This window comes from Chelonus insularis, unplaced genomic scaffold (genome assembly GCF_013357705.1).
Source record: "Chelonus insularis isolate UGA/USDA-ARS -01 unplaced genomic scaffold, ASM1335770v1 contig_135_pilon, whole genome shotgun sequence".
In the NCBI taxonomy this organism is placed as follows: domain Eukaryota; kingdom Metazoa; phylum Arthropoda; class Insecta; order Hymenoptera; family Braconidae; genus Chelonus; species Chelonus insularis.
Window position 1 is genome coordinate 311,752 of NW_023276376.1, and position 18,668 is coordinate 330,419.

Here is an 18,668-nt window from a genome sequence, read left to right on the forward strand (position 1 = left end):
TTCTCTAAAATTATTAACATATTGAAAATATATATTATCTTATGCAATACAAAAAGTTGTATATTTTATGCAAATCTTTAAAAAAAACATTTATGTTTATGTTATGGGTTTATAAAAACTCTTATGATTATTAGTATTGTTAAAGAGTAGAAATAAAAAGAAGATTAATCGAAGATATTATCTATAAAAAGTTAAAAAATTGTTAAATTATATTTAAAGTGATGAATAATGAGGTGAAATCGAAAAAAAAAAAAATGAAAATCGGCAATCCTCACCTCGGCGTGGTCGCGAAGGAAGCCGATGGCATCGTCTAGCCTCTGTTGTTCGGGCGCCGGCTTCACACACAACACCAACGCAATAACAAAACCAAAAAAAGAATAACAACCAAGTCAACACAACGTACACAGCAAACAAGAAAAAAGTTATAGAAAATTAAAAAAAATTAATAAATAAAATAATTAAAATGATATAAAAAAAACGTTAATAAAAATAACAAAAGTATCATTAATTATAAATTAAACTCATTTTTTGCTTATTATTTTTCATCAAAAATTTCACGCAAATTAATCTTTGAAAACATTTAAAAATTATGTGTGTGAACATGCTTGCGCAGTTCTTGATAAATTAACACATCTCTTTCCAATTTTCATTTTTTTAAGTGAAGATTTAAGTCAGTATATTAAAAAAATTGTTAGTGTATAATTGATCAAATATATCATTAAAAAATATAGAAAATAGTATAAAATTTTATTTTTCATCATTTAACCCGTTATTAAAATATGTGTATCGTTCCCGAAATCAAAATGATAATTGAGTGGTGCGTGAATGACATTGATGGTGAAACAAATAAGAAGCAGAAAGCTTGAAGCAATTTAGAGCGTACCATATGAATAGTTCCACGAGTAGGATCAGCAGTAAAGTGTGGTGAAACTGGTGTTGTACCGGGCGCCCAGCCTGGTGTAGGACCTGTTAAAGGTGGCGGCGAACCCACGGGTGTAGAGGGATTACTGCTATAACTGGATACTGATTGGTCCGTTGGATAAATCTACAATTTTTATTATAAATTATTATAGTTTGGTAAATACATCGATTTCAAATTTTGAACAATGACTTCCATGCGATAAATTACTACACAATAGAATGCTCGAAAAATGATTCATTCTTTTAAATAATAAACTGTCAACAAAAGCATTCATTTCAGTTAATTAATTTTCATTAATTTTATTAATAATATAAAATAAGATAGAAACATACCCGTGTGCTTACTACAGATGCTAGAGTTTTTCCTAAACTGTCGGCTGCGGGAGTTTGATTATTGGGTGCGGGATTAGCTGCTGGTGTTGTGGTTGTTGGCGCTCCTGGACTGTGATTATATTGTAATGATGCTGGAGAAGGTGCTCCAGTACCGCCACTTGCAGCAACCGCCGCACTACCTCTAAATGTTGACATTGGAGGCAAAGACGCCGCACTAGTCACCGTAGATCCAAGGATGGGTGCGGCTGGTTCACCATTTGGTGACATGGCAGAATATGCCTGAAACATTCAGACACAGTCAAAATACTGAATATCATCTAGCTTGAATGACTAAAAAAAACCATTACAAAATTCTATTGATATTTTCAATAGATCAAATTGAGTGGAAAAAAATTTCTATATGAGAAATGGTAAAATAAAATTATTTAATGCTAACAGATAAGTAGCTTTGATATTACATGTACACATAACTGGAAGCTTCGTGTACTGTGCCCAATCTCCAATCCAACACTATTCATAAAGTATCTAATTTTAAATACCAACTCTCTACTTGCAGTATTATTACTATCCAGCTTGAAGATAAGTATATTTATAAACAAATTAAAGATATCTAACTTGCAGAAAATTAATTTTTAAAATTTTTTTACAAACAAAAAAGGCTATTTAATTAAATGAAATTACTTCAAGACATAAATGTTATTCTTGGTGTACTTAGTAACTGAGATAAAGAGTAGTTTGTAGGAATTTTAAGCAGAGATCAAGAGCTCCAAAATGATGTTCAAGCAATAATAAAAAAAATCAACTTATATAGTAAGAATAGTCGCAAATGGTTGTGGTACATTTATTGTGTATACATTTAGAAGTAGCTACATCATTTCTGGTAAATAATATTACAAGATAGACCAAATGCATATAGTCACATATCTGTGGAAAGCGTAAATCAAATAGTCGCTACGCGTGCACTTGACTAGAAACATGTTGGTGGGTGGATTTTGACTCTATATATAGCGACCATGACTCATTTGGTATGTACCATAGTGAACACTGTCATCAGTGACTCCCAACCATCGTTCAATGACATTCAGTTTAAATGAAAATACGTAAACCAGCTGGTGCTTTCTAGTTTCTTCAGTGAATGAAAAGTCATTTTCAGCCACTTTGGGGAGAGGAAGGAAGGACTATGGGAATCTTTTCAATGTCACTGAAAAGAAGTGTAGTAACTAGGACACTATATTTACAGGATGCTCGTCTCTGTATCTTATTCTTTGTTGTGTCTATACACACTTACCATGGGGTCGTGAGCTATGTGCATAGGGTAGGCAGGCTGTGCCAGGTGGGGAGGTGCGTATCCGCTGTAGGGTGGCTGTACTCCGCCTCCACTACCGTTCCACGGATCCCCTGTACCCGTGCTTGCTGAATTCCCATCTGCAAATAAAAGTGACATGTAAGAAAAAAAATTGATCTAGTTCAATAATTGCTCTTATTTGATGTTCATTTAGGGATTGTTTTTGTATTGATAATGGATGAAAAAGTACCACCCGGTGGTCATAAAGCAGAAAGACCGTTGAATTGGCCATTATTTAACTTGAAAACAACAGCAATAAGTTGAAAAAGTATATTTCTTGATACTATACTTTATGTAATTTCGTGCTCTAACCACTGGACTATTTTTCATCGAAAACTAAGCCAAACTACTACTCTCAGAACTGGCATTCGATGTCTGATAAAACTTTTCTCACTTCACACTAGTCGAATATCCTCTATCTTTTTTATTACTCTGTGCCTACAAACCGGTGTACTTTTTTTTTCTTTTTCCCTTATAAGAAGATTTTTACTTACCAATATAGTAGGGTTCCGCATACAATGTTGCGGCTTTTGGTGACGTATACCTCGGAGAATCCTGTCCAAATTCGTCCGATCCATACTGTAACAAAAAATTTTTATACATTATCATTTATTATTCTTTATTCTTCCTTCTTAGAAATACTAAAGTTGTTGAAAAAAAGGTAGATATGGAACAGTTATATAATATTAATGACTTAGTACCATTCTATGGTTTTCATAGTCGGCACGACAAATGAACATCTCAGTATGATAAGCGCGTATCCGTGACCACCCGCAATAAATTTCGTTGCAGTCACGACGCATCTATTCGCACGAGTGATAAGACTCTTTCTACAAATGTTAACAACAGTGTTGGTCTGACGAGCGTCCTAATTTTCTCAGCTTGATGTATGCTAAATTATTCTAGTGTTGCCCTGTACACTTATCCTTTTTGCGATACTCAGTTAAAACTTTATCACTGTTTCAAGTCCTGTATACTTTCTCTTATCCTTTTAACTCATTTTTCATTCCTGTTCGTTCAATAGTAAGTAGCACTACTTCGTCAGAGCACGAAAAGTAAACTTGCCGTTACTAACGCAAAGACGATAACGACGATGCTACTCGAGCACAGGAGAATTTAACGGCTTTTCAGAGCCATGAAAGAATCGTCCAACTTTTACTTGGCGTAAATCCACTAAAATTAGGGAGAAACTTTCATTCGACAGTCTCTACCCTCTATACTTTGAATTCAAAGTACTTGGACCCTTCAACGTCAGTTTCGACTTTTTTTATTCCACCGAGAAATTGATAAATAATTGAATAGCTTACGCAATTGTTTTTCAATCGACCGATTATCGAAGTGCAGTTCAAGTTAATAGACACGTGACGCGCTTGAATGAAGATCCAAGACTGCCACCATATTTCGACGATACAGAGGGACAATGCGCAAGACTTTCTGGAGTGGGAGAAGTTTCTTGGCCAATAAAATTTCAAGGATATACACATATATTAACCATACAACGTATGACAAAAAAACGAATACTCTAATTAGAATGACAATACATTAATTTTTTTCAGATCACTCAATATTGAATGAATAAAAATATACGATAAATGTTCTAAGGTTAAAGTAATGATTGCAATAGTGAAAATTCAGGTGATAACTGGAAGTAAGAAAGATAGTGATAAATAGCATATTGATGCTGATGTAGTACACATATTAGAATACATATATTCGACATGACTGAAAAAAAGGAGAAAAGATTGTTAGCTGAGCTAATGGTATGATAAAGGAACCACAGATATCTGGAGCTATTAATTTGAATAAATTGTTCTGACACAAGTGATCTAACACACTTCCAACAGCCGACGATCTCGTATTTCACATTTTGTCCCGCTCTTCTCCACTTCTTCGTCGACTCCAATGCTTGGTTGTGGTTATTCTATCGAGTCTGCATTTCGCTCGTACGCGGAAGTCGAAGAGATAAACGATTGCACTGGTATTCAGTTGAGTGCTTATATACTTGGATAGAGAATAAGAGAAAAAAGTCAGATAAATGAATCAGGGGAGTACAAATAGAAAGAATTCGGCCCTGAGATAAAATGTACCAACGGGGTCTCTCAATAAAATGTTTAGAAGTGTCTTATCAGCAATTCAGAACAAAGGAATGAGAATTGTACTTCATATAGTTTGCTCTAAGTGGAAAGAAAGCAATACATGAGTATATATAACACAATGTGTTATATTTCGTGATTACTTCTTTAAATAGGTTGCGTTTATGTTTCTATTGTTTTAAGAATTGGTTCTTGACTCTGATGACACTTGGAAAATTAAATAAGATGAGTATGTTAATTTAATAATGAAAAAATCATTATTATATATGGATCAATTTTATGAAGAATGAATAGAATTCTAACGCCACAAGCTGGACAATATTTCACATTTTATTTCCTCAGAAACAAACGTGCAATAATAAAAATGTACAGCATCGAAATCAGAAATCTTAATATGTTCGGTGAAGTTGACTATGTCAGCATTTTTCCTGCCAATATAAATGTCTTACTTTGATTTACTTTCGAAAGAAGTAGAATATTCTTTATTCTTCAGACATATACGCAGATTTTTTGTAAAATCTTCATACACCTTCATAAAATGAACATCAATTATATCAGAAAGATAACGTTATTACAAAAGAAAAATTTATTTTTATCAAAATTGAAACAATGACAGGTTTCTGTTAGCTCTTGTGAAAATTATTAAAAAAAAAAAAAATTGCACGTGAACGGAAATTACCCTGATGACAAAATAAAAACTTTTAATTGTGAATACAGAGCAATTAATCAAGTAAGACTATTACTTCCAGGTGTCTTTAATTTAAAATTTAATTTCTTTCTTCATCGTGGGAAACCCTTATACTAGTTGATGTTTCTAGTTTCCTATATGAATATTATTACCATCTTAAGACTCTTCTAGGGGTATGGAATAGTTTATCGAGTATTATTGTGTTAAGACGTCACCGTGAGTAACAGCATAAAAAGTCCGGCAGGTGTAAAAAATAGATGCGGGTACTTTTAAGTATAATTTCTTCTTCTTTTCGATGGATGTCTATTGTACGTCTTTAACTACAATTACAACTCTATGATAGAAAAGGCAATTAAATTTTTTCACCGAAAAAAAAACGTTATGCAAAATAAAAGACATTTTTGTCGCTAATCTGTAAACTGCTGAGTAACTGAAACGGTAAGTTATTTTTGAACTATACGCCATAGTAGCATTCTTTCTTCACTCATGAACCTCTAAAGATACTTTACTCTTTATCAATATTAAAAATTTCAAATATATTCAACTTAATGCAGAAATTTATTACAATAAAAGTTACATAGTTATTCCCCGTAACATCTTTATAGCTATAAAGAACTAAGGGAATGGATGATTCGTGTTTAAAACCTACTATTTCCGTTCCTTTTATGGTGATCTGAATGGAATACATAAATTGCTAAGTCTTTAACTAAAACATTAATTACCATCCACTTGAACGTTAATAATTATGATAATATAATCTATTTACTATACATTTAAAAGTATGTTAATACTAAAGTAAAAACATCAACGTCCAAATATACCGTATGAATAAACGTATAATAGTATGTTTGAATAAACTTTCGAATAAATCAAATAAAAATATTGATGATTTATTTTTAAATGCATATTTTTGAAAATTTTTGCATATTAAATTTTACCTCGAGTTCTCTTACGTCAATGTAATAAAGTGTATATATTTATCATGTATCTACGTAAAGTTGTGTTTAAAAAGCAAAAGCAATGAATCCGTTAGAATAATAATAGCCTACTTTATTGTTTTTACAGATTGAATTTCGTTGAAAGACAGTCAATCACTCTTCATCTTTGTCTTGTTCTTACTTAAAGTAAGGATAATGAAAACATGATGGTAGTTAGTGGCTAAAGCGTTTGCCAAACAAGCGGTTGCTGAATCCTCGTCAGTTCTACAATACATATTTCAAGTTTCTTGTAGATGATATTCTAGACGTCATCGGATCCTATGTTATTGCTGACCGGTTAAGACAGTTGTCATCATGTTGACCTAAGTTAAGACGATAATTCAAAGAAACAAAGAGATGAGCATGAACATATTGTATATAACAACTAATGTCTGAATTAAAAGTAAATTTAGATCGACATTAATAATATCTCATGTGTATTTGAACTTTTTGGCATACTTGATGTTCCGGGATATTTGTTGGGGTCAGTGGCATCGGAAAGAAGAATCGGAAGGAAATGTAAATAGTACTGCATAAGGGTGGAAAAATAATTCTCTTTCACTACGTGTCACGATACATCCAGGTGTACATACGCAATTCTATCCATCGACGTTGGTCTCCGGTTGTGTGAGAGGCATCGCCTACATTATTTATCAGATCTTTGTGTGCGATTGAGTCTTTCAGTCACATGCATATGATGTAGCCATACACACCGACTCGATAATTAGCGACCAATAATCTACGTGATCTGGTTGACAATACTACGAATTCATTTACCAATCGAATGTCATTTATAAACGATCATTTGATAATATTTCATTTTCAGTTCTTTATGAGACCACTCATTTACATTAGAATCATCATCTAAATGAATTTATAATATCATCAACAAATAATTATTACTTGATGACGCTTACATTTCAGCCGAATAAATTTGTAGGAATGTTGGAGAAAAATGATGAAAATTATGTAATCTGTATGTTTGATAATATATTTGCGTTAAAATCATTTTGATTTGGTTCTACGAATCAACGGTATTTCAATGAGCACAATTTTGGATTTTTCTTCTCAGTAGTAGATAATTTCTTGGAAAAGCATTTCATAATTATAATTACGTGTTCAGGCAGCGAATAATAAGGCGCTAATGCTTATCCCATAAATTTCATGGATCGATTACCGCATGACGTAGAAATAAAAAAGTTTTTTTTATTTTTGAGTTAAATAGCACTTAAACTCAACGACTTGTGAAACTTTTTCAATCACAATATGAACTTGCAAAATAAATGTGTCTGAAGATTAACTAAATAAATAATATGAAATTCCAGTTGATGCACAGATTCATACTAGTGAAGCGTTTATAAGCCTTCTGCTTTCTGACTTTATCGTGAACAGAGGGCTGGGCATTTTCCTGGATTTATTATATTCCTAATAGCCTTAATTGGCGCAATTACCGACGAAGGACTCGACCCGACGTTTCACCTTCTCCAACAATCTCTTTCCTTTTTCCTTGCTCGTTCGTTCTCGCTCTTTCTCAACTGCCTTCTTCTTATTATGATTGCGGTATAGTTGACCACTTTTTCTAGATCTTGACATAGGTTTTGTGAAATTCTTGAGACAATTTATGGATTAACAAAATCGTAATTATAGAAATGACATCCTATGCCACACCCAATCATTATTAAAACCCAGATCGTTTCGCATTTTAGCTTGATTAAAAATTTTTTTTTTGAAGTAATTCAATTTTATAAAAAATTTGATAAATGTGAATAGCAATGTAATGAAATTCCAGTTGATAAAATTTTTTGGTGATTATTGAAAGTTGAAATATTCTTTAGTTATATTAAATTTGAAAAAAAAAATCTAAACACTACTCGGATTTATTCGCCACGCGTAGTCTCTTATATATCTAATTAGTATGGAGCATTGTGTTTAGATATTAGACAGAGTTTACGCTTGCATACAAATTTTTATAATAATTATAATTGTTGTAGATGTCATATTCATTTAATATTAAAGTTACATTTGTTTATTAATGAAAATAAAATAAAATTACCCCACTTTCTTGACCACCACACTGTTTCCAATAATGAGGTGAATGAAGTGATCTTGGACTTGATAAAGTACGGTTTGAGGTGCTCCTAGATTTGATAGAATTACCACGATGAGATCGAAAAGAATGTTCATCAAAGCTATTTGGAGTAAGTTTTTTCGAGTTTTCAATATGAAAATTTTTAAATTCACTGTGCTTTAAATCAATACCAAAATCACTAAGTTTAAAGTTCTGTTGATTCATTTTAAAGTCAACATTATTTTTAAAGCTTTTCGCCATATTTTAATAAATTAAATCATGAAAAAGTGATAGTCATAAATGTAATAATTATCGATAAAAGTATCATTACAATACTCGAGTATTTATGTTGATGTGTAGGCATTCAACTTTCTCAGTCTAGTCTTTGGACCTTAGGAATGCAACGGCACGAGCGATGAAATGAATTATAGGTTGTTTGTTGCAATACGTTTGACAATCAATTGATTGCATTCGTGCACTGCCTTGACACGATTTACAAGTACTAATGTAATTGACCGATCTCTTTATTTTTTAAAATAATATTTATTCATATGATCACCAAATTCATCATCTACAAATGAACAATCACTTATAGAGTAATTTTTTAAACAGCGACTTAGGTACACTTAGAACAAGCACACAATGAAATGATGAACTTTATTAAAACATCATGATACAGCGAGTTTGAAATGCACGAGTTCGCGAGAATTCAAAGCAAATTAGAAGGTATAACGGCCAGCTGGTTCGTCGGTAGAGACACGACTGGTTTTGTTAGTTGGCTTTGGCTAACTCTCAACATACAGAGAAAAGGAGGCTGATGCCGAGATCCATGCGTTCTATCCCCACCAATTTTCTTTCTTTCTCTTATGTACACCAATGCCTATACTTACAGATTCATCTGAGACATCTAGTGGGTATACTAACTACATCGCAAGATACAAGACAAAGACATTTCTTGCGGATATACTAGTATATTTATTTTATAAACGAACGCTCTAGAAAATATTCAATAAATTTCATGCTCCTTATCTTTGAGATTGGAAATCGTGGTTGCATTCGATGCAGATGATAATTTATTGAAAGGAAGAATGAAAAATTGAATGTATTATGGTGGGCTAAAAATAAAATCTAAAAAAAATACAAACTGTATTACGGAGAAAAACAGTGGATTATGTGTATTTGTACGAAAGCTTGAACGTTGCTGCGCCTTTAAACCAGGAGTTATGTTTGAAGTCGGGTCTCTAAGTAAACACTAGTGTTACACGTAGGACTTTGTCGGGGATTATAGAAGACGGAAATGTAAGAGGCCCTTCGTTTTATTACGACCAAAGTAGCATTTTTTATCATTCATCAGCGTCATAATATATTTGAATGAATAAAATAGATCTAAGAAATGAATTAAAAATAATGTGCAACAGGTCGTAACGAGAGATCCACGTGTTCTGGACATAATAATTGTATTTAAACTTATTAAATATATAGATGAAGGATGTTTAGAATTTGAGCATCTTACATTTGTCAATAACATAATAGCTGTGGTCCTTTCAAAGGGATTAATGCATGTAGTGGACTACTGAAGACTAAAGAGAATTTCATTCGAGAGGTAGTCAATAGTTTAAGCTAAAAGGTACTTGCAACACATGGACACATAACTTAGTGTATGTTGAGTTTCCTTTACTTGTGAGACGCCCACGGTTAGGTTAGAGTATAGAGTGACGAGGACTCGGTGAAGGTGTATGTTAGCTTTAGAAAGGGAAGCAATGAACAGGAGAAGGAAGGGGACAACAAGCTAGCCACCAAGGAGGCAAACTAGCCAGACTGCCTGCCGCCGTTCACGTAATACTGCACCCAAGAAACGAGATAGAACACTTGATTCTCGTCTAATCGATTTGCTTTCAGAAGATATCGGATGTAATATAATGTAATTATGCATCCTCAGGACTACATTCAGAAAATTTACTCGATATTATTAATTCAGAAATTTACTACTGACAAGAGCATTCATACTACTTGGAGCTCATAAATTTAGATTATTGCTTAAAAGTCGTGTGCTGCTAATTAGAGAATGTATTCTTGGTGTCTCAAGTCTTTAGGTGCTCTGACCGTGTGGTCAAGCAACAAGATCCAAATGACAAGAACAAATGACTAAAAGGTTCCACTGCAGTCACATTCAACTCGTTGGCAAATATTCAGAATGATTGAATACACGCATGTGGTATCATAATCGAGCATACGCAGCAGTGTTGGAGATAACAAAGAGCTCCATTTCGAAAAAAAAATATATATTTTTGAATATTTGATGCTTGGTTTTTTTTTGCTGAAATAAAACTTGAATATAAATAAAAAATAGAATATTTATACGAGGTTCAGCCGTATATCAACAATGCATTATTTTATTCCTATGAAATGTGTTATAGATGGCGCGTAATCTCATGTGTCCAACTGGCAGCCATTGTGCTTTCTATTTCGTCGCACATTGACAGTATTTGGCTTGACACTTTTATCACCGGGGTTTTTAAAACAATACAAAACTCGAGTATTTTCATTTGTTGAATATTTCGCCTCTTGTTATAGTCAATGCCTTTGTTCATTGAATTAGCAGCAATAATGCCGTTAGAAATGTTGAATGATGCCACCAGATACACAATGTGTTTTCGAATTATCTAAGTTTGACCTTCATAAAACCGCAGTAATTACAATCATTAGACCCCAATAGATATTCCTATAATCCTCAGCTTGTTGTCTAGCGCCCTTCCATGTCCAAGGCCGCGGCTACTCTGTGAAACAAGTCACACGCGAGTCATGCAAGAGACTGGTCCGGCGACTTATAATCTCCAGTTTTTCCCAAACCAGGCAACCATCCCGCCATTTTCGTAGCTCAACAACTGCTAATATGGCACTCGACTGATTCAATGAATTTTACATCGAATACAAGACTAACGACCCTGAAATGTGTATAACTGCAAAGGAAGAGTCTTTTTTCTTCAACTTATGTTAACGATTTTTTTTTATTTTTACACATTTATTAATCGGCCGTTTTATTTTATCGACTTATGAAGTACAATAATATTAGGAAAGAAAAGGCAGTCCAATTAATTTCACGAAGGCTATGACGTAGTTGAAAAATAATGCTGCGTGATTTTGGTGAATTATGACAAAGCAAAATAACCTCAAGTAGATATTCTCACGGAACTTGTTATATGTATTTGTCCTTTACAATATATATTATAACCATTTTTGGTATTTCTTTTAATTCCATTTAATTCCTTGACTGTCACAATATCATATAACAAATAAAATATATATCTCTGAGACAACTGTAATTTTATTTAATTAATAAATTTCCGGTGACGTAAAACATGATCTTTTGTCGATTTTTTCTTTCTCTTTTCCGGTGTCTATTTTGTCCCTCGATCTATCCCACAAGCTTCCCCTGCGTGTCCATTTTATCCGAGGGGATGGATCGTTGGGTTCATTTGTATAGGGGATAAAATGTACCAACTTTAGACACATTAAAAATTTAATAACGCACATTCACCTTAAACCTCCGTTGGTGAAGCAGTTATACACAGTACGTAAATGTGAGGGATCTCTTAAATACAAAGCCAAAAACAAGACTCACCCTTCATTTCATTACTCGGTGGTTTTTCATTTTATTCTATTTTAGAAATTCATTTTTCTCTTCTTTATCACTAATGGTTTTTAATTAATATTTCAATAATTTCCTTTTCATTATTAATTAAAGGAAAACTGCATTATCGTTTTATATCATTAGATATACATATATCGTATAATTAAATGTAAATCTAAAAATGTGAAGTTTGAGTTATATACCGATTTTCTATATATAATCGTAATATTATATGACGATGTATAAGTATTTTATATTACTTGCTCTCTTCAGCCTTTGATGTTGGCGCAATTCTCCTTCTCTCTCAATTCCCTACATCCGGCGTCTTCTACCATAAATTCGTCTCCTTGTTGATCTTCAAACTTTTACAGCTTTCCAATGCTCAGCGAGCCAATAAACGCCAACGTAGGTTGGCATTGGTCAACGCAACGAAATATAAAAGATTTTAATGAGATTTTTTATTTAAAATATGCCATCCATATTTTTTCTACAATACCGTAAAATCATAGAATAATAAAATTTATATATATATTTTTGAAATTCAGTTAATTAAATAGACAAACGTTGAAGCTACTAATTTCGAGTAAAAATGAAAGGAAAAAAAGATTCTGGGAAAGAGTTTAATTAAATACACAAGTCAAGAGGAAAAATGAGTGACAAAATAGTGTAAAAATAAGGCTTGTGGTAATAAGGGTTATAAGAATAAAGAGAAGAGTATAACGATGAGCACTTGAATCCTTGACAGAGGGAGTACGAGTTATTCGGACATTTTCAGTAGGGTGAGTTGTTGGGGGTGTATCACCCTATGCACACGAAATACAGTACACAGAACGTTGTAACGTCCCACTGTCAGCCGACCCTTCCGCGCCGAGGGTCTGCTCTATGATTTGTAGCAGCGTTATAATGCCTCAACTACCCCTGGCATCCCTGGGCTTGCTTCCCCCTTTTCACCGACCAAGTATATACACACACTGTCGCATTATAACGGCTATGTCTTATCCGCACAAGAATATACCTATTGTTGGCTCTGTGTCTGTGTGAATCCGTCGCACTTGCCGCATAGAATTATGTCGCTCACCCCCATGACCACGAGTAAAAGGGGTGCCAGTTAGTCCGTCGCTATTACAATTGTAAACTTCCGACTGTTGAACGAGCTCAGTGTTATATCGGAAAATAACTTTTATGTGGAAAATGAGAATAAAGAAAATGCTCTTTTGTTTCGACGTTTAACGAAAGGAGGAAAATAGTAGAAAATATGTGTGTATACACCCTGTTGTATTCTCTCTATGGATGGACCATATATAGTACGAGTATTAAGGGCGTGGACATTTGGATAGTGTGTGATTCGTGCGAAAGATTACTTTTCGACAGACTATAGTGAATCGGAAAAATGGAAAAGGGTCGAATGGAGGTGCCTCCCTTTCTGGAGGGGTTGATGAAGGGTTCCTCAATGTCACCTACGCATTAAGCATTTCAATTATTTGATCGCCCGATAGAATTATACGTACCAGGGCGGATTTGTTGCGAAAGACTAAAAGAGTATTTTTTTCTTTTTCTTCTCCCGGCGACAAAAGGGGAGAATACAATGGATAGCCACGATGCCCCTATTGCGAAGATTATAAGGGATAAAAATTACTCTGTTGCTTTCTTATGCAACAAATTTGATCGGATATACATTATTATTGCACGCCCAATCTCCAGAGAATATGGAAATTAGATTTTCTTTTATCCTCATACAAATCAGCGATAATCGTTATCGAATAGTTTAAATAAAATTGTCTGAAAGATAGTTATATATTTAATCGATAATTCATTTATTATTCTGATCAAAAAATATAAATATATAAACAAGATCACTAATAAACAAATTATCATTACGTTGAATGACAAAGCTCTGTTTTATAAGTCAAAATATATAAATCAAGAGCTATTTCTCGTGACAGGGTCTATAACGCCACTTAAATATTAACGAATAAACTTGGAAAATGACAGAAAAGCTAATTCGTTCTATAAGCAAGTTATTTTTTATTTTCACATTGAAGTTGATATAATCAATAACCATTATAAAAAAAATATTTTTTTCATAGTAAAAAAATGGGCATAATGTCAAAGTGTCAAGTGAAACATTAAATGTAAAAATTAAATCAAGCGAAAATTTAAAGAATGATAGAATTTATTTGAATATGTGCGTTTATAGACGGATGCGTGCAACTGTAAGATAAATATCTTACAGTTCAGTAAACTACGTGCACAATTCAAGAATATAGAGAGTGATAATATCAAAAAGAAAAAAAAAATGAGCACAAAAATAGGTAGAAATAAGTGAAAGAAATATGACAAAGTTCTAATATGATTTCTGACATTTTCAAATATTCAATTATACTAACCACGATATGTTCTTAATAACTACAAAAACGTAATAAATCGCTCAAACATACTCTCTATGTACAAACAATGCACTCCAAGTGTACTTGTGTATACGTATATATATATACGTTCGAATCATAAATAAATATAATTGTGTACGTGTGGTGCATATTCAGAAGTCAAAAGAGTGATACCACTATACATACATACAAACAATATCTACATACATCCATCCATAAACTGAGGGAGGTTTAGTTACTCTCTCAAAATTGTGCGCAGCTTTGTGCGGTTAATCACTGAAAACGGCTGTCACTCATGACGATATATTGATATCTCGATATTTCAACGCGATCCATCGACCATCTATATATATATATATATGTATAAGAGTTTATTTTTATTTGCACTATTTTATTTCATTTATTCATTTTTATTTTTTCAATTCTATTCCGAATGACCTGAAGCTACACTTCGTTTTTTTTTTCAACTAAAAATATTTCTAAATAATAGGAATTAAATATTGTATAGACTTGTTTTCTTATCGATAACGTAAATTGAATAGGGTAATCATTTTTGACATGTCAATGACATGATTTTTCAAAGACACTGAAACGTACTAAAAATGTTACAATGCATCAATAGAATAAAAGGCATTTAAAAAAAGAAAACAACGAAAATATAGTGAATAGGAAATACGAGAAGTGTCTACTATGATCCTCCACATTTCTCAAAGTAGAATATCTTGTTCCTTAAATATTTAACTAAAGTACTTTCCTCCATCTCATTCTTGTTTCTCTATCTTCTTCTGAATAAAACCCGAAGGGTTGAAGCATGCTCAACAAAGCTTTAGATTACCGTTTGAACGGTCATATAGTAAGTGGACTTTTTCGCTTATATAAATTACCATTTATGGAGCAGAAAAGTGGAAGCATAACGTTCTATAACCAATTTGATTCGCTGTTCAGTGACGACAACGTAGCAAATGAGAAATAATAAATCCCACTGAGGGTAGTTTATAGCGGATGCGATTCACCATTTCACAATTCACCTCCCATGACTCGTTGATCAATTACTTTTATGGATTGGTTAGTCGCATGAAAAGTTGCACTCTCTCTGATATGTCTAGGCCACATTTAAATTTGGACATATATCTGTATAATGTATATGAAAAAAAAAACGAGAGGAAAATGAAAGAGAAGTACTGATTGGTCAGTTTCACAATAATATATTCCAAAAAGTCAGATGAAAAATGTGCTCATATTAGAGAGCTATTCGTTGAAAACGAGTGTAATATTATTTCTGGTCAAACGCACGCAAAAATATGTAAATCTCTCTACAGAAAACAGATAAATCAGAATAGTTATTTCGTAAAATGTTTGATACAGAGAAAATTTTTTCTGTTTATTATCATCATTACTATCAATTCTAGATTGTTTTCATATTCAGACTAATAAATTGCACATGAAAAAACGAATTATAATTGAAACTGTGAATGTCAATGATTTTTATCAGTATTGAATATTTTTAATTCGCACAGGGGAAAAAATGTAGAAAAAGGATTTTTATCACTAAATCAAAAACATTTTAAACGCATTTTGTCGTCACGTGATATCAATTTAGTCATAAAATATTATTATTGTTTTTATTCAAATGTCAATCATTGTTGAAGTACACTGAAGAGTATTTTTATTGTATTTATTATATACAAATCGTGTGAATATATATTTTTTTTATTTTCCGATTTTATTTTAATCTTGCCTATATAACCCTCGAGATCCCTGGGTGTGAATAACAATTATGTAATAATTTTACACCGCACTTCGGAGTCACCCCTTGCGTCCATACCACGCTGCAATAATTCCATTTAAATTTTCCAACGACCGCGGGCGCAAGTTTTAGATTTGAATTTACATACGCCAAAAAATTCCAAACGCATTCGCGCATTTAATTTGATATGAATAAATCTGGTGTGAGAAAGAGGGATAAAATAGGTAAAAAAATTTCTGTTAAATGTTCATCGAGTCAATAGTAAATAAATGGGTAGACAACATGGCGCGTGTCAGTGACCCACAGCTATCTGTGCTATTCTCATTAAAACAAACTTGCCCTGTCTTGTCTATATCTTTAGACAGTGCACTCTTGGGTTATCACCCCTTCCTCACGCTTTCTCATCTTTGTTTCGAGCTTATATATTTCCAAGTAAAGCTCACGTCATACTTAGTCACTTTTGTCTTCTTTTTCTTAAGCTTTTACTCTATAAAGAACTTGAATCATAAATACTTGGCAGCGATAAAAAATATAAATGTTATTATCAAGCATCTTGGATGTATATTATTAGAAACTTGTCGTACATATATTTAATAATTTATTAAATATATGGGACTAGTTTGTTTAGCTGAAGCTTTGTTCATTGACAAAGTTTTAAGAGAAGTCTGGTGTAAGTGAACTCCAGTCTCAAGGCAATATCATGTCCTCTAAAAGAATCCGAAAGCGAACAAGCACTTATATCCAGCGGGTCTGTCGGGACTTTCCGTGACTCTGACTGACAACCAATTACGCGCGTCTTCGTGTCGCCGGTCGATGGTAAAGTGGAACACGATTCTTAAATAGCTAGCTATTGTCTCGTTAATACTTTTTCTCCAACAAATTTATCTATTAATTCCCAAGTATTGATCTAATTCTATTCTATTTATAAATAAATTAGTAAAAGCTTGACAATTTAATATCTGATATTTTCTTTAGCAATTTTTATCAAAATTTTAGTTGGTCATTGTATTTAAATAGTGCGCTGAAATAGATGGTTTACTATCTGATTAGTGATATATGATTCAAAGTTAGGCACGTGTGATTAAAACAGAGTTGGATAGAGAGAAATATATATTGCGTGGATATAATTCCTTCATATCATATTGTATTATGCAATAGTCTGATCTAGTATTAATTGTTAAATTTTGCCGCTAAACACGTGCGGTAATATATTTAAAAAAAATTCTATAAATTCGAGTGACAGATAATGTTGGATTCAAACAACACCGCGAGAATCTATCACAACGACCGCCCAAGAGGTATATGTAGGCGTGACAAAGGCACCGACGATTTCCCTAAACGGTTATCAGACAAACGGGACTTTTCTCTCCATACTTTCAACTTTTTTTGCACTAATAGCGCTGACTTTCAACTCAATTTGCATAATACCAAGCATAATCCGCCAAATTCTACTTTACATTTTTTCCCAAACCTTTGACTTTTTGGTGTGGATATTGGAGTGAAGAAAAATTCTCTCTGAGAAAAAGCCCATTTTTCATCTGTAAAGAATTGATTTAGTATAGTTGGTCAAACAGTTTGAATAATAAAAGTAGAAAAATTCACAATGGGGTTCACAGACAGGTCCTCCCCCTACGAACTAACACACCCTTGGCAGGTAAAACGAGGGGGCGACTAGGCCCCGCGAAAGGTTATGCACCCTGGTGGGGTTCTCGCGGCCAGAATCTCTCCCCGATTGGCCAGTCGTATGAGCACCTGGCGGACAGCTGCTCAGCGCACGGACACACGCGCACGCGCTTGACAACGGCAGGTCCCTGCATTTTCGTAAAGCACTAACCAACACTGGATATGTGAACCCATGTCTTGGACGCCTAAAGTGTATTTCTAAATTTATACGTACATGTTAGTACTAAGAGAGTTTGAAAGAGAGTAAACGAATACCCTGTCTTCATTTCAGATCATGTTTTTCTGGATTTACTTTCCCATGAGCATCAAACCGTGAAAAAATTCACTAAACACCTTATATAATTTCTTATTAGCAGGTATATTCCAACAGTAAAATTTATAAAAGATACTCGTTTTATGGCTCTTTAAATTCTCCAAATCATTGCCTTACTTTTGATCAACATTTTTTTATAATTATTTTCAGCTTTATTGTTTTTTTTTTAAATTAAAAAAAATTATTCAAATCAGAACACAAAATGTTATCACTGTATCGCGTAATACATATAGAAGATTCCAGTACTTCGTATCAAATGAAATGCTTCTTTTCTCTTTAACTTGTCCTTGTATAATATGTTATCTGATATTTTTTGATGCTTAAAAAGTTATAATAACACTTGTGTAAAGAAAAAATAATGTTTTTTTTTTCTCCAGCAGAAGAATCGTTATCGATATATAATCAAGTTAATTATACAGAGTAAAGACTCGAATCTTTATCATTTTAATATTACATCAAAAAATCAAACAAATTAAGTGATT

General features: G+C 33.0%; 1 protein-coding gene across 17 annotated transcripts in view; it reads right to left on the reverse strand.

Annotated features, from left to right (window-relative positions):
- The window catches only part of da (daughterless), a 48,885-nt gene that overhangs the window by 7,192 nt on the left and 23,025 nt on the right, over positions 1-18,668 (reverse strand). For 9 of the 17 annotated variants that reach the window (XM_035095965.1, XM_035095966.1, XM_035095964.1 and 6 more), the window contains 5 exons: positions 3,094-3,178; positions 2,543-2,679; positions 1,255-1,533; positions 884-1,045; positions 276-335 (listed from right to left, as the gene is read on the reverse strand). In XM_035095965.1, coding sequence (XP_034951856.1) covers positions 276-335; positions 884-1,045; positions 1,255-1,533; positions 2,543-2,679; positions 3,094-3,178 — 723 coding nt within the window. Of the gene's footprint in view, positions 1-275; positions 336-883; positions 1,046-1,254; positions 1,534-2,542; positions 2,680-3,093; positions 3,179-3,300; positions 3,977-8,410; positions 9,164-18,668 lie in introns of those variants that run through there. The other 8 variants (XM_035095971.1, XM_035095970.1, XM_035095977.1 and 5 more) reach the window with 4 other exon arrangements.